Here is a 21,069-nt window from a genome sequence, read left to right as displayed (position 1 = left end):
TCCCTTCACGCTCCCCCCTCTCTCCCCCCTCCACTTCCAGGGACTGACCAGACTGAATATAAGAAGTCATGCATGTCCTCAGTGAAACTCCTTCAAGGTTTCATTAGCTCCTGAGTATGTCTCAGTATCTAGCTTGGTTCTCCCAATGCACTGTAACAAGGTGACACAGCCAAAGCTCTCCTGACTGTTGGCAAAATACCTGCAACCCGAAAAACTGGAACATTACTGTAAGCAAAGGAAACCAACCAACTGGTCCTTCTGAGACCTGTTTCAGCTCAGCACTAATAAGGATCCCACTTCTCTGGAGGGTGCTTGTAAAAAGCCACCATCACAACTGCTTTACTAGGGAAGGAACCACAGCGCAGTGATAGAATGCACACTCAGGGTTTACTATTGTTTACCAATATAGTCATTCTGGTCCATTTGACTGAAATGATAAAGAGGTGGTGTTATGGACTTAGGAGGAGTGGACTCAATTTTGTGGTTTCAGACAAATCCCTCTTTCAGAACTCATCTCTCCATCTTTAAATTGAAAATGTTAATGATCTGCAAGTTGTTCTTGCTACTTGTTTTTTCAGATAATTGTTTTCCCCTAATAAACACAGATCACAAGGAAATTTGCATATGAAAAATGTGCTAAGGAGAAAAGATTCACAGGATTCACAGTCATAAAGAAATCATCATGTGAAATTTGGAGTTTGTCCAGTGCTGAATTGCAGTCAGGCATGGGAATAATTGCTCTCCATGAGCACACTGGATGAGCTCAGATGGTGGCTTTGACCACAACATAGAGCATTGACCTCAGTTTAGAAGTCACATTCACACCGTCTGTTTAAAGCACTCTTACCGTTGTAACAGCCAGGCTCCTGGGTCTTATACTTTGTTACAGGTGCTGAGGGCAATTTGGAGACCCCCTCACCGAGCTATAACACCCTTGACAAATGATAGTTCCAAGGATTCTTGGGTGGAAGCCATGACTATTAACACAGTATAAGTATGCTTTAAATGTATGATGTAGATGTGATGATATTCTTTGCAAAACAAAATAGTTTTCTCACAATGTTGAATTTCACATTCAAAAAAGGTTCAGGGTCAAAAAAAGGGTTCAAGAAACTGTTGCATCTTAACTCTTTCCATGCCCTCCTGGCCACCCATTCACAGCTGCTTCTTTAATAATTTAAAAAACTGAACCCCCGGCTGTGACTAAAAATTGTCCCAGTTCGAGTTCATAATGGACAGTATCATCATTCAAATGGATGCTTGTCATTGAAATCAATCATGCCCCAGTCCTGTTCCACTGGCTAACTTTAATTCCATCAGCACACAAACAAAAGCAGGAGGGACTAGAAGCATGCGGCAGCAACATAGTCAAGACATGCCACACAGACACACATAAAGGTCTCCATCATTGCCTGCTTGTCAATGAACATTATTAGCTGCTAAAGCTCTTTTGTCGAGACATCTTTCATGGGACTTAAGCGGTTGCCTTGAGACAGCTAATATGCTTTTGCATCCTTAAACCTCAAAAGCAGCTTAGCGAGGACAGGGAGTGCTTTCCGTTCCGCTCAGAACCAAATGCAAAGGAAGGGAACCTGATAGACATCTTATTTGCAGAGCTGAAAAAGGTCGGGCATGGAGGAAAGTTGAGGGGAGACATAACCCAAATGCATGTCAGTATGCTATCCGTAAGAAGCCAAGCTAGATACATTGGACAATATCAAGGGAGCCCCTCCTTCTCCCCTTACCTCTCACCAATGACAACACATTATATTAACGGCTTCTTTAAGGTTGATATAGGAGTAGCGTAATGATGTCACCTGCAAGTCATGGAACCCAACTGTAACCTTAGGCAAAGCATATTTAAATTCATTCTCCTGTAGAGCAGAATGTCACAGAAGGGAGACTTGGGTTTAACTGAAAATGGCCCTCTCTGTTTTCAACTAACCTTTCAAAAAGCAGAGGTGAGGAACCTGTGGCCCTCCAAATGTTGTTGGACGGCCCCTTCCGCCACCGATGACCCTTGACCATGCTGATGGGCACTGAGGTCCAACAGAATCTGAAGGACACTAGGTTCTCCACCCTTGATGAAAGGTGGTTGAATCTGCCAATTTCAGTTTCTCTCTGTTTCTCATTTCCCCCAATCTTAATTTCAGTTCCAATTTGAATCTTCAAAAATTAAAAGATCTCACGAAAAACCACTGGCATTCTAGTATACATTTTTTGTATGCACATTTGCCTTATATGATGTGTTTATTATATATGTTATTTTCATGAAAATCTGCATTTTGTGCACACTGTCCCCTAGGGGGTGCATTTTGGGACTCTTTTTATTGTTGTCACAGAACTGCGCTGCAAAATTCAGAGAAGTGTGAATTTTGAAAGGAGAGCTGTGCTTCGGCTCACAGATTGTTTTGGGAAGTGAGAATCACAAAGCCAAATTTCTCTCCAGGCCTGCCATATGGGATTCTCATCATTCTTTCAAAATAAAATTGAAAATCATTTTCCTTAGTGATCTTCTGTAGGGGGCATGGCTAGCCAGTCACTTGGGTATTTGAGGAGCCTGTAGAAATTCCTTATAAATCTGTGACAATCAATATGGTATTAAGGATACTGTATCCTGATGTTTCTCACTGGTGCATGGTGGATTGTTCTTCATCCTGGTGTGCAGAGGCAAATTCAGATTCCTGCCCAACAGTTGCATGACCATTTGGGTGTACAGCTGCCATCTCTTTTTTGTGCAATCTCATGGGCCCAGGCTACTTGAAAGACCCCATCTCCCTATATGAATCTGCCCAGGTGCTAAGATACTCAAGTGAGCATCTCCTCTTAGTCCCATCAACATCAGAAAGCACAGTTGGTGGTGACAAAAGAGAGCTGCTCCCTGAATGTAGAATTCCCTCCCAGCCTGGCATTCCCGGGGGGCTCTGGACTACATCTCCCATCAGCCCCTAGCCAGCACTGAATGGCTAGCTGGGGGGATGATGGGAATTGTAGTCCAAAACCTCTGGAGAGCACCAGGTTGAAGAATCCTGCTTTAACTTTTCTGAAAGGCAACTTCCTTCTTTTGCTATGTGATGATGGGACTTGGGGTGGCCTAAGAAGGGAGACAGGGAAGGGTCTCGATGTTGCCCATTAATATTGACCACCTGGGCAGCCAATTGGCCCCCAGGCAACCTGGCGAAACCTTCCCCATTATGGTGGTATATGCTGCATTTCCATTAAAATTATAGGAATTATTTCTAAATGTGCATCAAGGCATATAAAATTGGTAGCTGCAACTTCTATGCAAATCTGAGCCCTAATGCTTCTCTTTCTTGGGGGCGCAATTTTTTTTGCTTTGATGCCACCTTAGATGGGGCATTATGTTAAAATAAGTGATGCCTGAATGCAGCTGTTGGGAGTGGACAGTGACGGGAACAGGGTTGCTAATCCTACCTAGAGGGGACCCATTGAAATTAATAGAAACGGATAACATGGATCCATTATTTTCAGTGGGTCTACTCTGAGTAAAACTTCATTGGATACAACCCACGATTTGGAATGGTCCTTAGAGCACACCTTCTTTCCACTTCTTTGGAACTCAGCCAATCAAGAGCCAGCCCAAGCTTTGGGTGGGGGCAGTTCCCAGTATAGCAGTGCACATTTTAACCTTTTACATATACAAGACTACCACCTGAAGAGTACAAAGCTGAGCATTGGTGGGGGGGGGGGCAAAACAGCAAATTAAATAGAATTTCTACAAGATACTTTTTTTCAAAAAAAAGAAAGCAGCTAATTTGCTTTTGGAGCTTTCAAACAAACATTTCTAAGGCAGAATGGTGGAATTTCTTTTTTTTAAAAATAGGCCCTTTTTGTAACAGAGATGGGGCAAGGGAGAGATAAAAAGGAAAAGGCTTGTTTGCTACAGATAAAGGGCATGCACCAGCTACTGTTAAGCACTTAAACCCTATTTATTTCAGGGGCAGAGAATTAAGTATGTGTTTTAACATTATGATTGCAATCCAGGAAGCTTAGAAGTGCTTCGCGGCGGTTAGAGTGCGCCAAAATAATCTTGCAGCTCAGAATAAGCTTTTTACCAGCTTTTGTAACACAGGCCCATTATATTTAATCTTCGCAATCCGCTAAAGATGAATCATATTTTAAATGGTTCCAATTTACCTGAGGGCCTCTCCCCAGCGTGACACACAAATGCATCTAACAGAACTCCAGTAGCTGTTTAAAAGGCACTTTAGGAAGCGGCACTTGTGGGGTGGGTGGGTAGGGGGAAACAGCATTTCTCCCCACTACTTCTCTCCAAACTGCCTCCTCTAGAAGCTGCTTTTCCCTTTAAAAAGAAGAAGAGCCCACTGGGGATTGGTTACAAATCTTTGCGTTTAATTAGGCTTGGAATCTCTATAGCAGAGGCAGGGAAAGCAATCCGGCCAGCGGTCCGGATTTTTATTTCTCCCATGAAGCAGGATTGACAGGTGGGAGGGGCCAGCCTCCTACCAATCACCTGATGTCGCAATGATGTAAAGGGACCATTTTTGCCTGCATGGTTTGAAACCTAGCCATGGGGTTTGCAAAGCACCACACACAGGGTTTTGTGCAGGTTTGTTTCTGCAAGTGCTGCCAATCAGTTGATTGGCGGCGACTGCAATGCCCATTTGGCCCAGCCATGTTTCTCCTTGACCCACACCTGGTGCCACATATGATATCAAGTGGCAGTGGTATGTGGCTTGGCCTCACAGACCAGGTTAGGTCTGCAAGCTGCAAGTTCTCTGCCCCTGGTTTATAGCATCATGCTGTGCTGGAAAGATAGAGGAGAACTGACCTGAAAACCATTCTCCATATATTGCAGTGTTGGTGCAAATGAATGACAGTCCCCTTTCATGCAAATTCAACCCCAGAGAATGTGAAATTCAGAAACATGCAATTTCCTAGCTGACAATATAGCGGACACACCACATCTCCAAATCTAAGAAACGGGAGGGTTGCACCTCTGACTTTTTTTACTGGCTACTACAAATCTGCAAGCAAAACTTTGAAGCTGAAACCAATTTCAAAGCCTATTCACAGGTGGCGGCTCTCAAAGCAAGCTGTCAAGCAGGTCGCTATAATAAGATTCAGTGATCTTATCCTACTGATACTCATAAAACTATAATTCTCTGGTTCTTCAGGAGAAGCTAGGGCAATCAAAAAACTATGGTGCCTGTTTAAATTTGTAGTGGAACTAAATTCCCAGGCACCTCTGATGTTTACACCTCCCTCCTTCTGTCAGACTCCACAAATGAAATCACTACCAAAATGGCAAATTCTCTCCATCAACATGCATTTCTAGGAATTGGATGGTTAAATCTCCTTACCAACTAGACTAGCACTCAGCAATCCATTCTAAGTATGGCTGTGAATGTGCAACAATGCACACACAACAGCCTAGTCCTTGACTGTGCTGCTACCGGTAATTCCTAACAGCCTTTTGCTGGCATGTAAATTGTAAGTCGTATTTGTCTGATTGTAACTTTGTGGCTGATCCGTGATGGTAATAATAAAGATTGATTGACTGAATCGGTAGCATACATGTGCCCTGAGATAGAAGACAGCACAATAAGCTCTTTGTTAACTGTGTTGAATCACAGTGCAAATCAAAGCATGTAGAGAGGACCCAAATTTGACCCCAAACTCAGTCTTTTTGATTTCCCATTTTTATACAAGGCAGTCAGCGAGAGGCAATGAGGCATCAGCTGATCCACATTACATTACTATTCAGATTGCTAAAATGGGTTGAGCTTGACAACGCAGGTAACATGAGTAGATCTTATTAACTCTGCAGCTCTGGGCTTCAAGAAAAAAGTGCCTGTGAAAGTGTTGATTCATTTTCCTGACGTTAGTTTTCCAAGCACTATTTCTATCACAGCAATGGCCTGCAAAGGTCATTCATTCAATGGCTTAGACTGAGTGTAGGAGCTGTGACTCTGATCCAAAACTCTGTGTCCTCTGATGTGTGCATAAAGATAAATTACCAATAAGAATAACCCCATTCATTTCAAGAGAGGGACTCCATCGATACACTCGTTTGTTTACATTCACAAATTAGAACCCACCATTATAGATGCCAGCAAAGCTTTCAATTTCTGGGTACATCTTAGAGCTTGAGGGGCTCATAATTCGAGCGTCAAAGGATTTACAAGCCACCGAGTTATTCTCTGGCTCAGATTAAAATCCAAGCCAGGGACTAAATATTGGTTTCCTGCCCTACCTGCCTACACTGCGAACCCAGCTCCACCTGGTACGCAGGCTGAGACCCTACCTGCCTGCAGACTGTCTCGCCAGAGTGGTGCATGCTCTGGTTATCTCCCGCTTGGACTACTGCAATGCGCTCTACGTGGGGCTACCTTTGAAGGTGACCCGGAAACTACAACTAATCTAGAATGCAGCAGCTAGACTGGTGACTGGGGGCGGCCGCCGAGACCACATAACAGCAGTCTTGAAAGACCTACATTGGCTCCCAGTACGTTTCTGAGCACAATTCAAAGTGTTGGTGTTGACCTTTAAAGCCCTAAATGGCCTCGGCCCAGTATACCCGAAGGAGCGTCTCCACCCCCATTCTTCTGCCCAAACTCTGAGGTCCAGCGCCGAGGGCCTTCTGGCAGTTCCCTCATTGCGAGAAGCAAAGCTCCATGGAACCAGGCAGAGGGCCTTCTTGGTAGTGGCGCCTGCCCTGTGGAACGCCCTCCCATCAGATGTCAAAGAGATAAACAACTACCTGAAATTCAGAAGACATCTTAAGGCAGCCCTGTTCAGAGAAGTTTTTAATGTGTGACATCTTAGTGTATTTTTGGTCTTTGTGGAAGCTGCCCAGAGTGGCTGGGGAAACCCAGCCAGATGGGCGGGGTACAAATAATAAATTATTATTATTATTATTATTATTATTATTATTATTATTATTCCATTTCCCCATCTAAAGTCTTATTAGGCAGCACCTTCTGTGCAGTGGAGCATGAGAAGAGAGGGAAAGGGTGGTCTGCCCTTTCTCCCTCCTTCTTCTCTAGTGTCATGGAACATAGCTAGGACATCTAGAGGTAGGAGGGAAGGGGCAAGCCTTCCTCCTTCCTTCTTCTTGTACAGAACCAGTGTGCCTCCTGTCGGCCAACAAGTATTTAAGGGGAAAGGTGCTGGGAATTAAGGAGGCTGATGAGAAACGTATTTGATGAATCAAGGAGAGCTGGCAGGAGGGGAGAGCCAATTCCAAACATGCAATTGGTTTGGATCATAAACTGCATTATTTACGATTTTTCTGTTTCTCTCTTTGTTAATAATTACTTTGCACATTTCCAAGCTGACAGGAGCAGGGGCAAGTTTGCATATCTGTACCCTCTGTTGAAGTGAACGGTGGCAAACTCAGTGCTTGTGGGATGGGATACATAAGTAGCAGTCAAGTACAACATTCCTTGTTTTCCTAGAGTGGACATGCAGGGGAATGTTTGGTCTAGCCAGTCAAGAACTTCCTGTTTCCTCCTGGCTGTGACATACTTCCTTTGCATGTGACTAGAGGGGGGCGTGACCTTACTGGTCCAGGTAACAAAAGGACAAGACATGCAGCACTCTCCCTCTCTTACTTCCTCTGTCGTTGGAGCAGCTTTCTAGCTAGAGATGCTCTGTTGGCTCTCAGCCAACAGAGGACACTGGAATTATCCCCATATGGGATAGACCCACATGTATATACTTTTTAACTAAGTCTGACTTCAGGGATCCAACTGTGAACTGGATGTGAGTAAACTTCATTTCTATACTTTATACAAGATTGTGGCGTGTTTATTCTTTTAAGAGGGATATAAGGGAACTTACCAGGAACCAAATAGTGAGGGGCTTACACAAGCCTTCAACCAGTTATCCATTGTGCGTTTAAAAGGGGAATGTGAAACTCCACTAAGTAAAGGAAGTTGCTAGTGCAAGTTGGGAAGGATATTAATAAACAATATACCCTCTCCTGCATCCCTGAACATCCCCACAGTTCCCACATCAGAACTCAAGTACCTGAAAGCAAACTAGATCAGGGCACATGGATGCCTTTCTGTTTTCTCGCACAAGGAAGATGTTGGGCAAGGGTGCATATATTTCTGATTTACCCAACAGTTGATGGTGGTGGGGAATATGACGATGGTGCAGCTACCTTGAAATTGTCAGGACTTCCTTCTGCCTAGGCTAGCAGTCTGTTTGTTGACTGGCTATTCCTCTCCCAAGGTCTCAGGCAGAAGCTTCTCCCAGTTCTGCTATCTTTTGACAAAGAGTAGCTGGAAATCAAAAACTTGGGACCATCTGCACATAAAGCGCACACTCTACCACTGGGAACATGGTAAAAAAGGAACCTGCCTTATGCTGAGTTAGATTGTTGGCCATCAACATTCTCTGCATTGACTGGAAGTGGATCTCTGTGGGTTTCAGAGAAGAAATCTCTCATGGCCATACCTGGAGATGCAGGGGATTGAACCTGGAAGCTTCTGGAAGCAAAGCAATACTCTATCGCTGAGCCATGGCCCTTCCTTGCTGAGGTATGACTGCTCATAGCTAGAAGTGGGGTTGAGGATAGAACCAGTGGAGAAGATCCACAGATAAAAATGTACACTCAAATTTCCACAACAGCTTCATCCACCCCCATTTGGATTCTGTCCAAATGAAGCTTCTATTTCTTTTTTCCTGGAGTCTGTAGCTTTCCCTGATATCCTGGGCAAGGCCTTCTAAGTGTGGTAGAAGACGTCAATGCCAGCTGGCACCCAGAGGCCTCTGCCAAAGCCCGACACAAGAGTTACCTGCCAGAACCTGTAACTGATTCCTGCCAGCTCCTCCACTCTCCCTGCTGAAAATCCACTTCAGTTCCACTCGAGGTGTAACACCAACACCAGGCCAAATTCCACTTTCTGCAGGATTTGTTTGCAACGCTGAGAACTGCCTGGTGGATGACTACACTGAATGGCTAAGCCGCTACATGGTCATTGGAGCTGGAACAATTCGCAGGAAACTTGTCCTGCTTATGTCCCACTGAAAGGAGAACTTTATGTCCCTGAGCATGATGGGGCTTGCACAGAAGTCCCTTGACTTATAAAGACCACTATGAACACAATATGCTGAATGGTGCTCAGTAAATAATAGTGGGTTGTATGCAATATTAGTCCTAATCAAAGTAGATCCATTGAAATTAATGAACACGACAAGGCCACATTCACACCATACATTTAAAGCACTATGATACACAGTCATGGCTTCCCCCAAAGAATTCTGGGAGCTATAGTTTGTTGAAGGTGCTGAGAGTTGTTAAAGGTAAAGGTAAAGGGACCCCTGACCATTAGGTCCAGTCGTGACCGACTCTGGGGTTGGGGCACTCATCTTGCTTTATTGGCCGAGGGAGCCGGCGTTTGTCCACAGACAGCTTCCGGGTCATGTAGCCAGCATAACTAAGCCACTTCTGGCGAACCAGAGCAGCGCACGGAAACGCCATTTACCTTCCCACCGGAGCGGTACCTATTTATCTACTTGCACTTTGACGTGCTTTTGAACTGCTAGGTTGGCAGGAGCTGGGACCGAGCAACGGGAGCTCACCCCATCGCGGGGATTCGAACTGCCGACCTTCTGATCGGCAAGTCCTAGGCTCTGTGGTTTAACCCACAGCACCACCCGCGTCCCCTGAGAGTTGTTAGGAGACCCCTTTTTCCCTCACAGAGCTTCAGGTCCCAGAGTGGTTTAACAGTCAATCCCTCTTTCCCAGGGAATTCTGTCAATTGAGATTTGCCTTCTAACAAATCTCAGTACTCATAACAATCTACAGCTCCCAGAATTCTTAGGGGGAAGCCAAGACTATTTAATGTGGCCTGACACTATTTTTAAACGTATGGTATGAAAGTGGCCTGAGTTAGGTCCATGAATTTTAGCAGGTCTGCTCTTCACAAAACTTAAGTTGGCTACCACCCGATAATTCTGACTTTTCCTTTTAAATCCCAGTTGTGTGGGTTGGCCCGATTTCCTACCCTCTGGAGTTGTGACCCTCAGGGTTACAGCCCAGACATGCTGATCTCTGCCAGAAAGATTAGGAGGAACCTCCCTAGCTCAAAAGGAAATGAAAAGTGAGATTGTAACGAAACACTGTGGAGCTGGAAGCTTTAAAATGGGGTGTGTGGGAAGAGACCCAACATTCCCAAGAGCTGGCAATCCCACAGGCTTTGGATTGAAAGCACATTTGTTTGGGGGGGGGGGTAAAGTCTCTGGAGGAACAATTTTTGCAGACAAGGGAAGTAAGGGGTGAGGAAGGAGGAAGGCTTTAAGACATGGGTAGGCAAACTAAGGCCCAGGAGCCGGAGCCGGCCCAATGGCCTTCTAAATCTGGCCTGCGGATGGTCCATGAAGCAGCGTGTTTTACATGAGTAGAATGTGTCCTTTTATTTAAAATGCATCTCTGGGTTATTTGTGGGGTCTGCCTGATGTTTTTACACAAGTAGAAAGTGTGCTTTTATTGAAAATGCATCTCTGGGTTATTTGTGGGTCATAGGAATTCATTCTTTTTTCCTCCTTCAAAATATAGTCCGGCCCCCCACAAGGTCTGAGGGACAGTGGACTGGCCTCCTGCTGAAAAAAATTGCTGACCCCTGCTTTAAGAGCACCAAATACACTCAACAGACCCAGGGGAACTCAGTGGAACGCCCATCCCCACCCTATTAAACACCTTCACTCTTGAAGCTAGTTAGTTGGTTGTTCAATCGTGGAATATATCGGATGGTGGTGTGTGTGTTTTAGCCACAATTATAAGGCTCAAACCCGCCTTCCTGCCAAAGCACAAGAATGGTTCATACCACACCGCAGGCAAACTCTTGACAGGAGCCATCTGGCAAAAATAGCACGTTACATACTCTTGCTTTAGCATGCTTCAGCCAAGTTAGAGGTTCCTCAAAGGATTTCAAGCATCCTTTCCTGCTGCACTGGTGCTGTCCCCCACCCCCAGCCCTGCCGAGCATGTCAACTAGCAAGCAAATGTGCTAAGAAGATGAGCGTGGAGCTGGCCGGTGCTTACCTTTGGTTTTAAAAGCAAAGTTACAGTACTTGCAGACATAGGGCCTGACGTCTGTGTGCGTGCGAATGTGTTTCTTCAGCATGCTGGGCTTCTTGCAGCGAATTCCACACTCCTCACATACATACTTCCCTCGTCCACGGCCTCGCACATACACATACTCTTCGTTTGATTTGTACCTATGAGCAACAGGGTGTCATGGTAACAGAAATAAAAAAGATTCCCACCTTAAAGACGTAACAAGCCTCCTTTAAAGTTAAACAAAAACCCAGTGCATATCATTCACAGCCACAGACAAAAAGAGTCTCGGCTAGCAAATTCACTACATTGTTTAGTCAAGGGAAAACAAAACTCCATGTTGTTGTTGCTGTTGTTTTGTGGGGAGGGAGCATTGAGCATCATGAGCTGCTGGCGTGATGGAGTGCTCCTTGATCTATGGCTCTTCCATTCATTTCAATGGGCAGGACAGTGAATGGAGAAATGCTGTTGTGATCAAGTCCTGGTTGCGGGCTTCCCCTATGCATTGGGCTATTTGGATGCAGTAGGGCTCTTCTTATGTTCTTAATGGAGAGAGCCAATCTTCGGGCAAATTCCTTTCTTTTCCATTTTGGAGAAAGCCAGTGTGGCGTAGCAGTTGTGCAAGGGCAACCAAAGCAGTGTGGGACTCCCATCCTCCCTGACCACTGGTCACACTGATGGGAGCTAGGATCCAATAACTTCTGGAAGGCACCGCATTGACTATCCCTGAATTGGTGTGCCTAGAATCAAAGGGACCGGGTTCAAATCCACACTCAGTCATGAAGCTCAGTTATCAAAGAAAAAACCTGCCAGTGGGAGAACCAAATGGGGCAACTCAACATCGGAGGAAGAAGAACATCAAAAGCATTCTAAATGAATGCTCAAACTGGTCTCCCTGGCAGAATGGGAACAGCATGCCCATGATTGCACACACAGGTCTACAGCACTAAACTACTGCCGTTCACTTTCCTAACCAACACCTGCCACCTCAAATTTCATTTGGCCACATGCAATATAAGAACACTTTCTACTCTAACAGCCACATCACCTTCTGAATAACGCCTAAATGTTAAAGGCATGATGATCTGAAACCTGCGGCTAGAATAAGGTTACCAGATTTTTTTTCAATGAATCCGGGGACACTTTTCAATTTCAATGGATTTTGTATGGGGACTGATTTGTAAATCCGGGGACTGTCCCTGGGAAACGAGGACGTCTGGTAACCTTAGGCTGGAAGCTCAAGCAAAACGTATCGGGGAAAGACATCACAGACCTGTAAACATAGTTAGCTTTGGGCTAAGCAGGGGTGCGGAACCTCAGGCCCAGGGACTGAACATGGCCCTCCAGGCACCTCTATCTGGCCCTTGGAACTGTTGCCAAGCCCCCTCCTTTGTCCTGCTTCACCCCCAAGTGTTTTAGCCTAGCTGGAATGTGTCCCTGAACTCTGATAATGCCTCTCGCTTGTCTGGATGGGGGATAGAGAGAGCTGTTTGAGTGTTTGTACTATATAAACAGTGTATATCAACAGTATACACACTGTTTTTACTGTAAGGTTGCTCACATAATTGTAGAATTGGATAGTTGGAAGGGACCACAAGGGTCATCTAGTCCAACCCTCTGCGGGGCATGTTACATTCAATGAGCGTACGGTCCACGTAGCTGTGTATACAATCAATTGAGCTGTACAAATCAAAAAGTGTATACTCATACATGCATAGAGATAACTTGTACCTGAGTTTAGTTTAATGTGAAAATAAGGCTCTTTTGTGCGCCATATAAAGGGGAAACTCACATTTGTTACTCTGCCCGCTTTTTCCTCTGATCCTGCCCACCACTGGAACGTGGCCCTCAGAAGCTTGCCTAGGAGGGAACGTGGCCCTCCAGCTGAAAAAACGGTTCCCCGCTCTTGAGATACACTATGCAATTCAAGTTCCCTTGCCCAAATCTTCATTCATACAGGCACATTATATTTTGGCAGTTTTCGTGAAAGGAATGCCACAGCAGTTGATGGCTGCTGTTAGCAAAAAAATATGCAAGCAATTGCTTCCTACCATTTTCCTGCTTTCAACGCAGAGTGAAAAACATCATTGGCCTCCTTGAATTTAAGAGATCACCACCAACTTTGGCCAACAATATCAATAGAGTTGGGCGTCTAAATATTTGAAAGAGAATATGCATCTCAAGAGTTGCTCAAGCCTTTCCTTTCCTATCCTATCCCATCCTATCCTTTAAAAAGGAGGGGCATTCCCGACAATCAAATTGAAACACTCATAATTACTAGATGAAATATACTGGCTAATAAAACCAAGTAACCTTCAAAAATCACACTGGCAGGGTGGTGGTGGGGAATTCTCACTCTGTGCTGAGTTTTGCTTTACAAGCGATGTATTTGCAAGAGACAAGGAAACAGACGACCAGTAAATGTCAAAGATATGTCAGACATTAGGAGATAGAGAGAAAGCAGACTCTAAAGCCAATACTTTTCAATAAAGCTAGGTATAATTGCTAGGTATGAATGCAACTCATAATTTGTGGAGGAGTTGTAAATTTATTTCAAATGGGACGTTAGTATAATAGGCGGCTACGAACAAACAAAAACCCAGAGCAAATGTCAGCCAGGGCCTAAGGATATTTATTCATTCAATTGTCCCCAGTCTTTCGTCCAAAGAGCTCACAAAGCCTGCGCAAAATTCTAAGGGTAACCTTCACCCAGGCACTGCCACATACACACCATACATTTAAAGCACCGAGGTGATACTTTAAACAGCCATGGTTTCCCTATAGAATTCTGGGAGCTGTAGTTTGTTATGAGAGCTGTTAGGAAACTCCTCTTATGGACCTACATTTTCCATAGTTCTCTGCAAAGGAAGATTTGTTGTTACACCGCTCTGGGAACTGTAGTGCTGGGAGGGAAATAGGGGCCATTTCCCTCCCAGCACTACAGTTCCCAGAGCAGTGTAACAACAAATCTTCCTTTGCAGAGAACTATGGAAAATGTAAGTCCATAAGAGGAGTTTCCTAACAACTCTCAGCACCCATAACAAACTACCATATTTTTTGCCCTATAGGACACACTTTTTCCCCTCCAAAAATGAAGGGGAAATGTGTGTGCGTCCTATGGGGCGAATACAGGCTTTTGCTGAAGCCTGGTGAGCGATAGGGGTCGGTGCGCTCGGGCTTCCGCCGCCCCCAGCCGTGCAAGCTCCCAGAGCTCTGGCTACTGTTCTGGGGGCTGGGGTTGGGGGAAGCTCAGGGTTCCCCCGCCCCCAGCCCCGCAAGCTCCCAGAGCAATGCCGAAGCTGCACTCAGCTTCGTCATCGCTCTGGGGCCCGTTCTGGGGGCTGGGGTCGGGGGAAGCTCGGGCTTCCCCCGCCCCAGCCCTGCGCCGGGGGGGGGGGGAATAATTTTTTCCCCTTTATTCCCCCCACCCCAAAAATCTAGGTGCGTCCTATGGGCAGGTGAGTCCTATAGGGCGAAAAATATTCCATGGATTCTTTGTGGGGAAGCCTTGACTGCTTAAAGTAGTATAGGTAAAAGTTAAAAAAAGGTAAAGGACCCCTGGACGGTTTAGTTCCGTAAAAGGCGACTATAGGGTGTGGCGCTCATCTCTCTTTCAGGCCAAGGGAGCTGGTGTTTGTCCCCCTCCTATGGGGGGGTGTTCCTGGGTCATGTGGCTGGCATGACTAAACTGCTTCTGGCACAACGGGACACTGTGATGGAAACCAGAGCGCATGGAAACACCCCCCCATAGGAGGAATGGAGGACAACCCCTTTAAGCCCCTTTAGGCAAAGCTGTTTGTCTAAAGACAGCTTTCCGGGTCATGTGGCCAGCATGACTAAACCACTTCTGGCACAACGGAACACCATGACGGAAACCAGAGCGCATGGAAATGCTTTTTACATTCCCACCGCAGCGGTACCTATTTATCTACTTGGACTGGTGTGTTTTCGAACTGCTAGGTTGGCAGGAGCTGGGATAGAGCAACAGGAGCTCAACCTGCTGCGGGGATTCGAACTGCTGACCTTCTGGGCAGCAAGCCCAAGAGGCTCAGTGGTTTAGACCATAGCGCCACCTGCATCCCTATAATAAAAGTACCTTAGATGTAAAGAGCAGATGCAGCCACATTGGCAAATAAGCCATGAAAATTGGCTACATCTCTTTTACCAATTCTCCCGCAAATCTTCCCAGACTTGCCCAACATCTCCTCAGAAAGAATCCTCCAGTCCCCTGCACTGAAGGGCCTGAAGCAAGGATGGCACACCTTTTTTCATCCTGGGGGTTGCTTTCCTTCCTAGCCAACTTGCTATGGGTCACGTGACAGTGGCTGGTTTCCACACACACTCACGCATCCCCCTCTATCCAGTCAAGCAAGAGACATTCTCAGAGTTCAAGAACCCATCTCACATCCTCCAACATTTCTCCGATACAAACATGTAGGGTTGCCAAATCTTGAAGAGCAAAAAATAGGACAGCAAGATCTGCTGCTGGGCAAAGAGGCGCACAGGCACGGCGGGGAGGGGGCAGTCCAAGCCTGAGCCGCCTAAAACCTCAGCAACCTGAGCCACAGAAACCTCCAGGGGCTTAAAGGGGTTGTCCTCCATTCCTCCTATGGGGGGGGGGTTTCCATGCGTTCTGGTTTCCATCACAGTGTCCCGTTGTGCCAGAAGCAGTTTAGTCATGCCAGCCACATGACCCAGGAACACCCCCCCCCATAGGAGGGGGACAAACACCAGCTCCCTCGGCCTGAAAGAGAGATGAGCACCACATCTCATAGTCAAATTTGACTCGACTTAACCATCCAGGAGTCCTTTACCCAGCAGTGGAGGAAGCCGATTTGGCGCCTGGGGTGGAGCGTGCACCCTGTGCCGGGGGGGGGGGCAGCTGCCCACAAGGTGGGGTAAGCCGGGGCAGGACGCTCCGTGGGGCCTCCAAGGAGTCTGCCTGTCTCCTCCCATTCAGCCGGCCTACAGCTGAGGGGGAGGCGGTGGGCAGACCGTTTGGGGCAGCGCGGAGCCTGCGGGCGCCCAAACCACCATGTCACTCCCAGGAGAGACATGTGGCTCGGGCACGCTGCAGGCCCCATGGTGAGTGCCGCCTGACATTTTCTCACCCCCTCAGTGGTGACACCCAGGGTGGCCCTCCCCCCCACCCTCCTGCCTCCGCCCCTGCCTTTACCTTTACCTATACAGTGGTACCTTGGTTCTTGAATGGCTTAGTTGTAAAACAAATCAGCTCCCAAATGCCGCAAACCCAGAAGTAAGTGTTCCAGTTTGCGAACGTTTTTCGGAAGCTGAACGTCCAACATGAGTGCAGGAAGCTCCTGCAGCCAATCGGAAACCGCAGCTTGGTATTCGAACTGTTTTGGGAGTGGTACAGACTCCCAGAATGGATTAAGTTTGAGAACCAAGGTACCACCGTATTCCTCCACAAAGGTGAACCTTTGACACTGGACAGTCTTGCTGCCATTTATTTATATTTTTACACTTATGGAATCTTTAGAATGGATTTATCCTACATGTTTGGAAGTTCTTCTTTAACCTTTGCACAGTGTGTAACTCTGGAATGTTTAATGAAAAGCAACACAGACATTAAAATAAAATAAAATGAATGAATGAGATGACCACTGCCTACATCTCAATGAACCTGCTTCAACCATCACGCAAGGCCTCCTGCACTGCTCAGGCATTTGCTCCCTGGCAATCAATCATAGGACTCCATTTACAGCTGCCTTGTTCTTGTATTACTCGTAATTACTCTCTGACATGGACCCTTTATGAGCCATGCCTTTGTTATGCCGGAGTCCTGTGTCAGCTCCATTAGCACTATCAACAGACAACATCTCCTGGCATTGCCGGTTGGTTTTTTATCTGGGCCCTACTAAAAAGAGCTGTTCCTTCTCCAGCTCATTTATTCTGTGGTCAGAAAAGTGGGAAAGATGTGTGTGCATAACTAAACAAGGATTAAAGGAAAACAACATTTTAAAAGCACACAATTAGATTTGACTACAGAAGAAAAGAAGGCGCTCGAACCATGTCATGCAGAACTGTTGCTGTACTGAAAAAGAAGAGTTTTGTGTGACTCAGGTGGGGATTATTGCATGAGTCTTCCTGGGTACAATGGTAGTGGTTGTGTCACGATTTCCACTGTTTATTTTGCATTGCATTACCTGCTGCATTGTGGAATTGGGGTCTTTTATAATTGATGTTCTGCCCTCTATGATGCGTCACCCTCTCTGCACACGAGTGCTTCTGTTCCCCCATGATTCACTCGTGAGAATGGCAGGAAAGAACCATATGCTGGGATACCGGGCCAATTTTTGGCACGTGAGTGGGAGGGACATGACACATGAAAACTGTGAGGAAATCACAGCACAAACTCCCACAATTTGTTGGGTTAACGGGGTTGCAAGTGTATTTTGTTCGGGAAGAAAGTAACATGAAAATAAGCATTGGATTCTGCTACAGTTTCAGAAGTGGCACTTACGTCGCGTAAAACATCACATAAAAGGCAAAAATTATAAGGCAAGGAAAAGTCAGTAAAATGAAATAGAGTGCAATCAGAAAGCATCCTCAGTTTGCATGTTAATGCCAAGCCAAACCAAACCAAACCATGGCTAAGTGTAAAGAAGGAAGTTGCTAAGTTTAACAAAATAGAATATATTTAAAGCAGGCTTCCGCAACCTAGTGCCCTCCAAATGTTGCTACATTTAGGGCTAATTAAAAGTGAGCATTTTTAAGTTTACAAACATTAATAATCCCAGAGTGGCTGGGGCTACACAGTCAGATGGGTGGGGTACAATTATTATTATTATTATTGGCATAACAACCCTTAACATTTGTATAGTACTTTTAAGTCTTCAGAACTTTTCACATTAATGTCTTACAGCACAGATGGGGATCCTGTCCCATTCAGATGCTGTTGGACTCTGGGCTCCTCTCAACCCCAGCACGAATGGCCAATGGTCAAGGATGATGGGAGTTGTAGTCCGTCAACTACAACTAGGGCCTTAAAGCAAACCTGTAAAGCAGGCATAGGCAAACTCCGGCCCTCCAGATGTTTGGGACTACAATTCCCATCATCCCTGACCACTGGTCCTGTTAGCTAGGGATGATGGGAATTGTAGTCCCAAACATCTGGAGGGCCGGAGTTTGCCTATGCCTGCTGTAAAGTGAGTTGGTGTTGTGAGTGAGTGAGTGAGTGAGTGAGTGAGTGAGTTAGTTAGTTAGTTAGTTAGTTAGTTATTTTCTATACTGCCCTATACCCAAAAGTCTCATATAATCCCCAAGCTGCAGATAGCAGCAGCTGGCCTAAGATCATCTAGTGAGTTTCAAACCAGGGAGGTATTGCTTCATAACTCAGTCTCTTTGGTTGCAATCCAATGCAAGCCCCATTGAACTCAATAGAGCTTGGTTCGGAGTAGACGAGTCTAGGATTGCACTGTTAAATCATTATGCTACCCCAGCTGGCCAAGAATAAGATCATTTGCCGGACAACAAGCCACACACTTTCTCCTATCCCCTTTTCTTTTCTTTTCTTAAACGTGGTTTATTGGTTTTCATGAGAATTTGCTATGTCAAGGAAGATACTGGCACCCCGCACTCTCATGAACCAGCAGCGATTCTGCAGAAAGGCTGTGGCACAGCTGTGGCTGACTGGGGGCCTGCCAACAGACTTAAAAGCAAGACACAGACATCGCATGGGGAAGAGAGAGTTTTAGAAGCAGATCAATCCTGCTCCAGCAAAAATAGCCTAGACTAGGACAATCTTGGCGAAGGTTCAGCTTCATTTGGAAAAAGCCACTGGGGGCATTTTGATACAGCAACACAATGCACAAGGGCAGAGTCTGATCTAGCCAGAGCGAAGTGCTTTGAAGACCTGCGTGTGCTAATCACTGTGAAAAACACAGTCGCATGCCCTGGCCGTGTTTGGGACTCACATACTCTCTGTTCCCCAATTGCTCTTGAATAAGTTTGGCTTTCCCATGATGTCCAAACATGGCAGAACAGGATTGGAAAAGGAGGTAGCAAAGAAGAAGAAGAAGAAGAAGAAGAAGAAGAAGAAGAAGAAGAAGAAGAAGAGGAGGAGGAGGAGGAGGAGTTTGGATTTGATATCCCGCTTTATCACTACCCGAAGGAGTCTCAAAGCGGCTAACATTCTCCTTTCCCTTCCTCCCCCACAACAAACACTCTGTGAGGTGAGTGGGGTTGAGAGACTTCAAAGAAGTGTGACTGGCCCAAGGTCACCCAGCAGCTGCATGTGGAGGAGCGGAGACGCGAACCCGGTTCCCCAGATTACGAGTCCACCGCTCTTAACCACTACACCACACTGGCTCTCCACACTCCAAACAGAAAGAGGGCATCCTACCTACTTTGGACTCTGACCCAGCCCATGCCACCTGCTGTTTCGGCCCCACCCACTCCTTGCATGCCACTCCTGATAGATCCCCCCCCCAAGAAATAAGGACAGAGAGTGAGAGAGAGATGCCCCCCTCACCCTTGCATTAGTTTGTGAGTGGTCTGCTCCCATTTCAACCTTGGGCCCATCTGCATTATACATTTAAAGCAGTACCATCCCACAGCTGTGGCTTCCCCCAAAGAATCCTGGGAGATGTAGTCATTTAACTTGTTAGGACACCTGTTTTCCTCTCAGAGAACCACAGTTCCCAGAAATCCCTGGGAAGAGGGCTTGTCTGTTAAACCACTCTGGGCACTATAGCAAGGAGGAGTTTGGATTTGATAGCCCGCTTTATCACTACCCGAAGGAGTCTCAAAGCGGCTAACATTCTCCTTTCCCTTCCTTCCCCACAACAAACACTCTGTGAGGTGAGTGAGGCTGAGAGACTTCAGAGAAGTGTGACTAGCCCAAGGTCACCCAGCAGCTGCATGTGGAGGAGCGGGGAATCGAACCCGGTTCACCAGATTACAAGTCTACCGCTCTTAAACACTACACCACACTGGAAACAGGGGAACAGGGGTCTCTAGACCACCACCTGTAGCTGGAGATGCCAGGGACTGAATTGTGATAACTTCCACATTAGTCTTGGCAGAAAGAGGTAGACACTGAACTAAAATTAACTGGCAATGTGTTCCTCCATTTAGGTGAGAGCCATGCATCATTGGGGCTCACTTATCCCAGTTAGGTAATGAAGAAGCTCTCCCAGGCTTGAATTGGGTTGGATTAAGTCGAGCCATTCTCTCTGCATCACATCACAAAATCAAGCCATTTGGCGTCCTTGGGAATATTACATTTCCCAGGGCTCCTTATGTTGGAACAGAACAGAGGGAGAGACTGCCCTCCCTCTACTTCACACCACCTCTGGAGATGCAGAGTTAAGCGGGCAAGTAGGAAAGGGATTTATATTATTATTATTATTATTATTATTATTATTATTATTATTATTATTATTATTCCACCTATCTGGCTGGGTTTCCCCAGCCACTCTGGACAGCTCCCAACAGAATATTAAAAACACGATAAAACATCAGACATAAAAAACTTCCCTAAACAGGCCTGCCTTCAGATGTCTTCTAAAAGTCAGATAGTTGTTTATTTCCTTGACATCTGATAGGAGGACGTTCCACAGGGCGGGCACCACTACCAAGAAGGCCCTCTGCCTGGTTCCCTGCAGCCTCACATCACACAGCAAGGGAACTGCCAGAAGGCCCTTGGAACTGGACCTCTGTGTCCAGGCTGAATGATGGGGGTGGAGATGCTCTTTCAGGTATACTGGGCCGAGGCCATTTAGGGCTTTAAAGGTCAGCTCCAACACTTTGAATTGTGCTCAGAAACGTACTGGGAGCCAATGTAGGTCTTTCAGGACCTGTGTTATGTGGTCTCTTGAAGGATCACCAGAGTGTGGAGGGTGAAGATTTGGGGTATGGCTGGCTGGGAGGGAAAGGAGTGCAGTATTTTCTCCAGTAAGTTCCAATTAAAATCTGAGTGAGAAGCATTGGGGACATAATGCTCACCTTGCCTTTGGGGTGAACGTCACAAGTCCAAAGGCTTGTATTTCTGA

General features: G+C 46.1%; 1 protein-coding gene across 6 annotated transcripts in view; it reads right to left on the bottom strand.

Annotated features, from left to right (window-relative positions):
• Positions 1-21,069, bottom strand: part of HIVEP3 (HIVEP zinc finger 3) — a 262,326-nt gene that overhangs the window by 22,424 nt on the left and 218,833 nt on the right. For all 6 annotated transcript variants that reach the window (XR_013393729.1, XM_077932050.1, XM_077932051.1 and 3 more), the window contains one exon: positions 11,039-11,214. Coding sequence is in view for 5 of the 6 variants with exons in the window: in XM_077932050.1 (XP_077788176.1) it covers positions 11,039-11,214 (176 nt within the window). In the remaining variant the exon portion in view is untranslated. The remainder of the gene's footprint in view (positions 1-11,038; positions 11,215-21,069) is intronic.

This window comes from Podarcis muralis, chromosome 7 (assembly GCF_964188315.1).
Source record: "Podarcis muralis chromosome 7, rPodMur119.hap1.1, whole genome shotgun sequence".
Classification (NCBI taxonomy): domain Eukaryota; kingdom Metazoa; phylum Chordata; class Lepidosauria; order Squamata; family Lacertidae; genus Podarcis; species Podarcis muralis.
The sequence above is the reverse complement of the archived record's forward strand: the minus strand, read 5'-3'. Positions and strand labels throughout refer to the sequence as shown.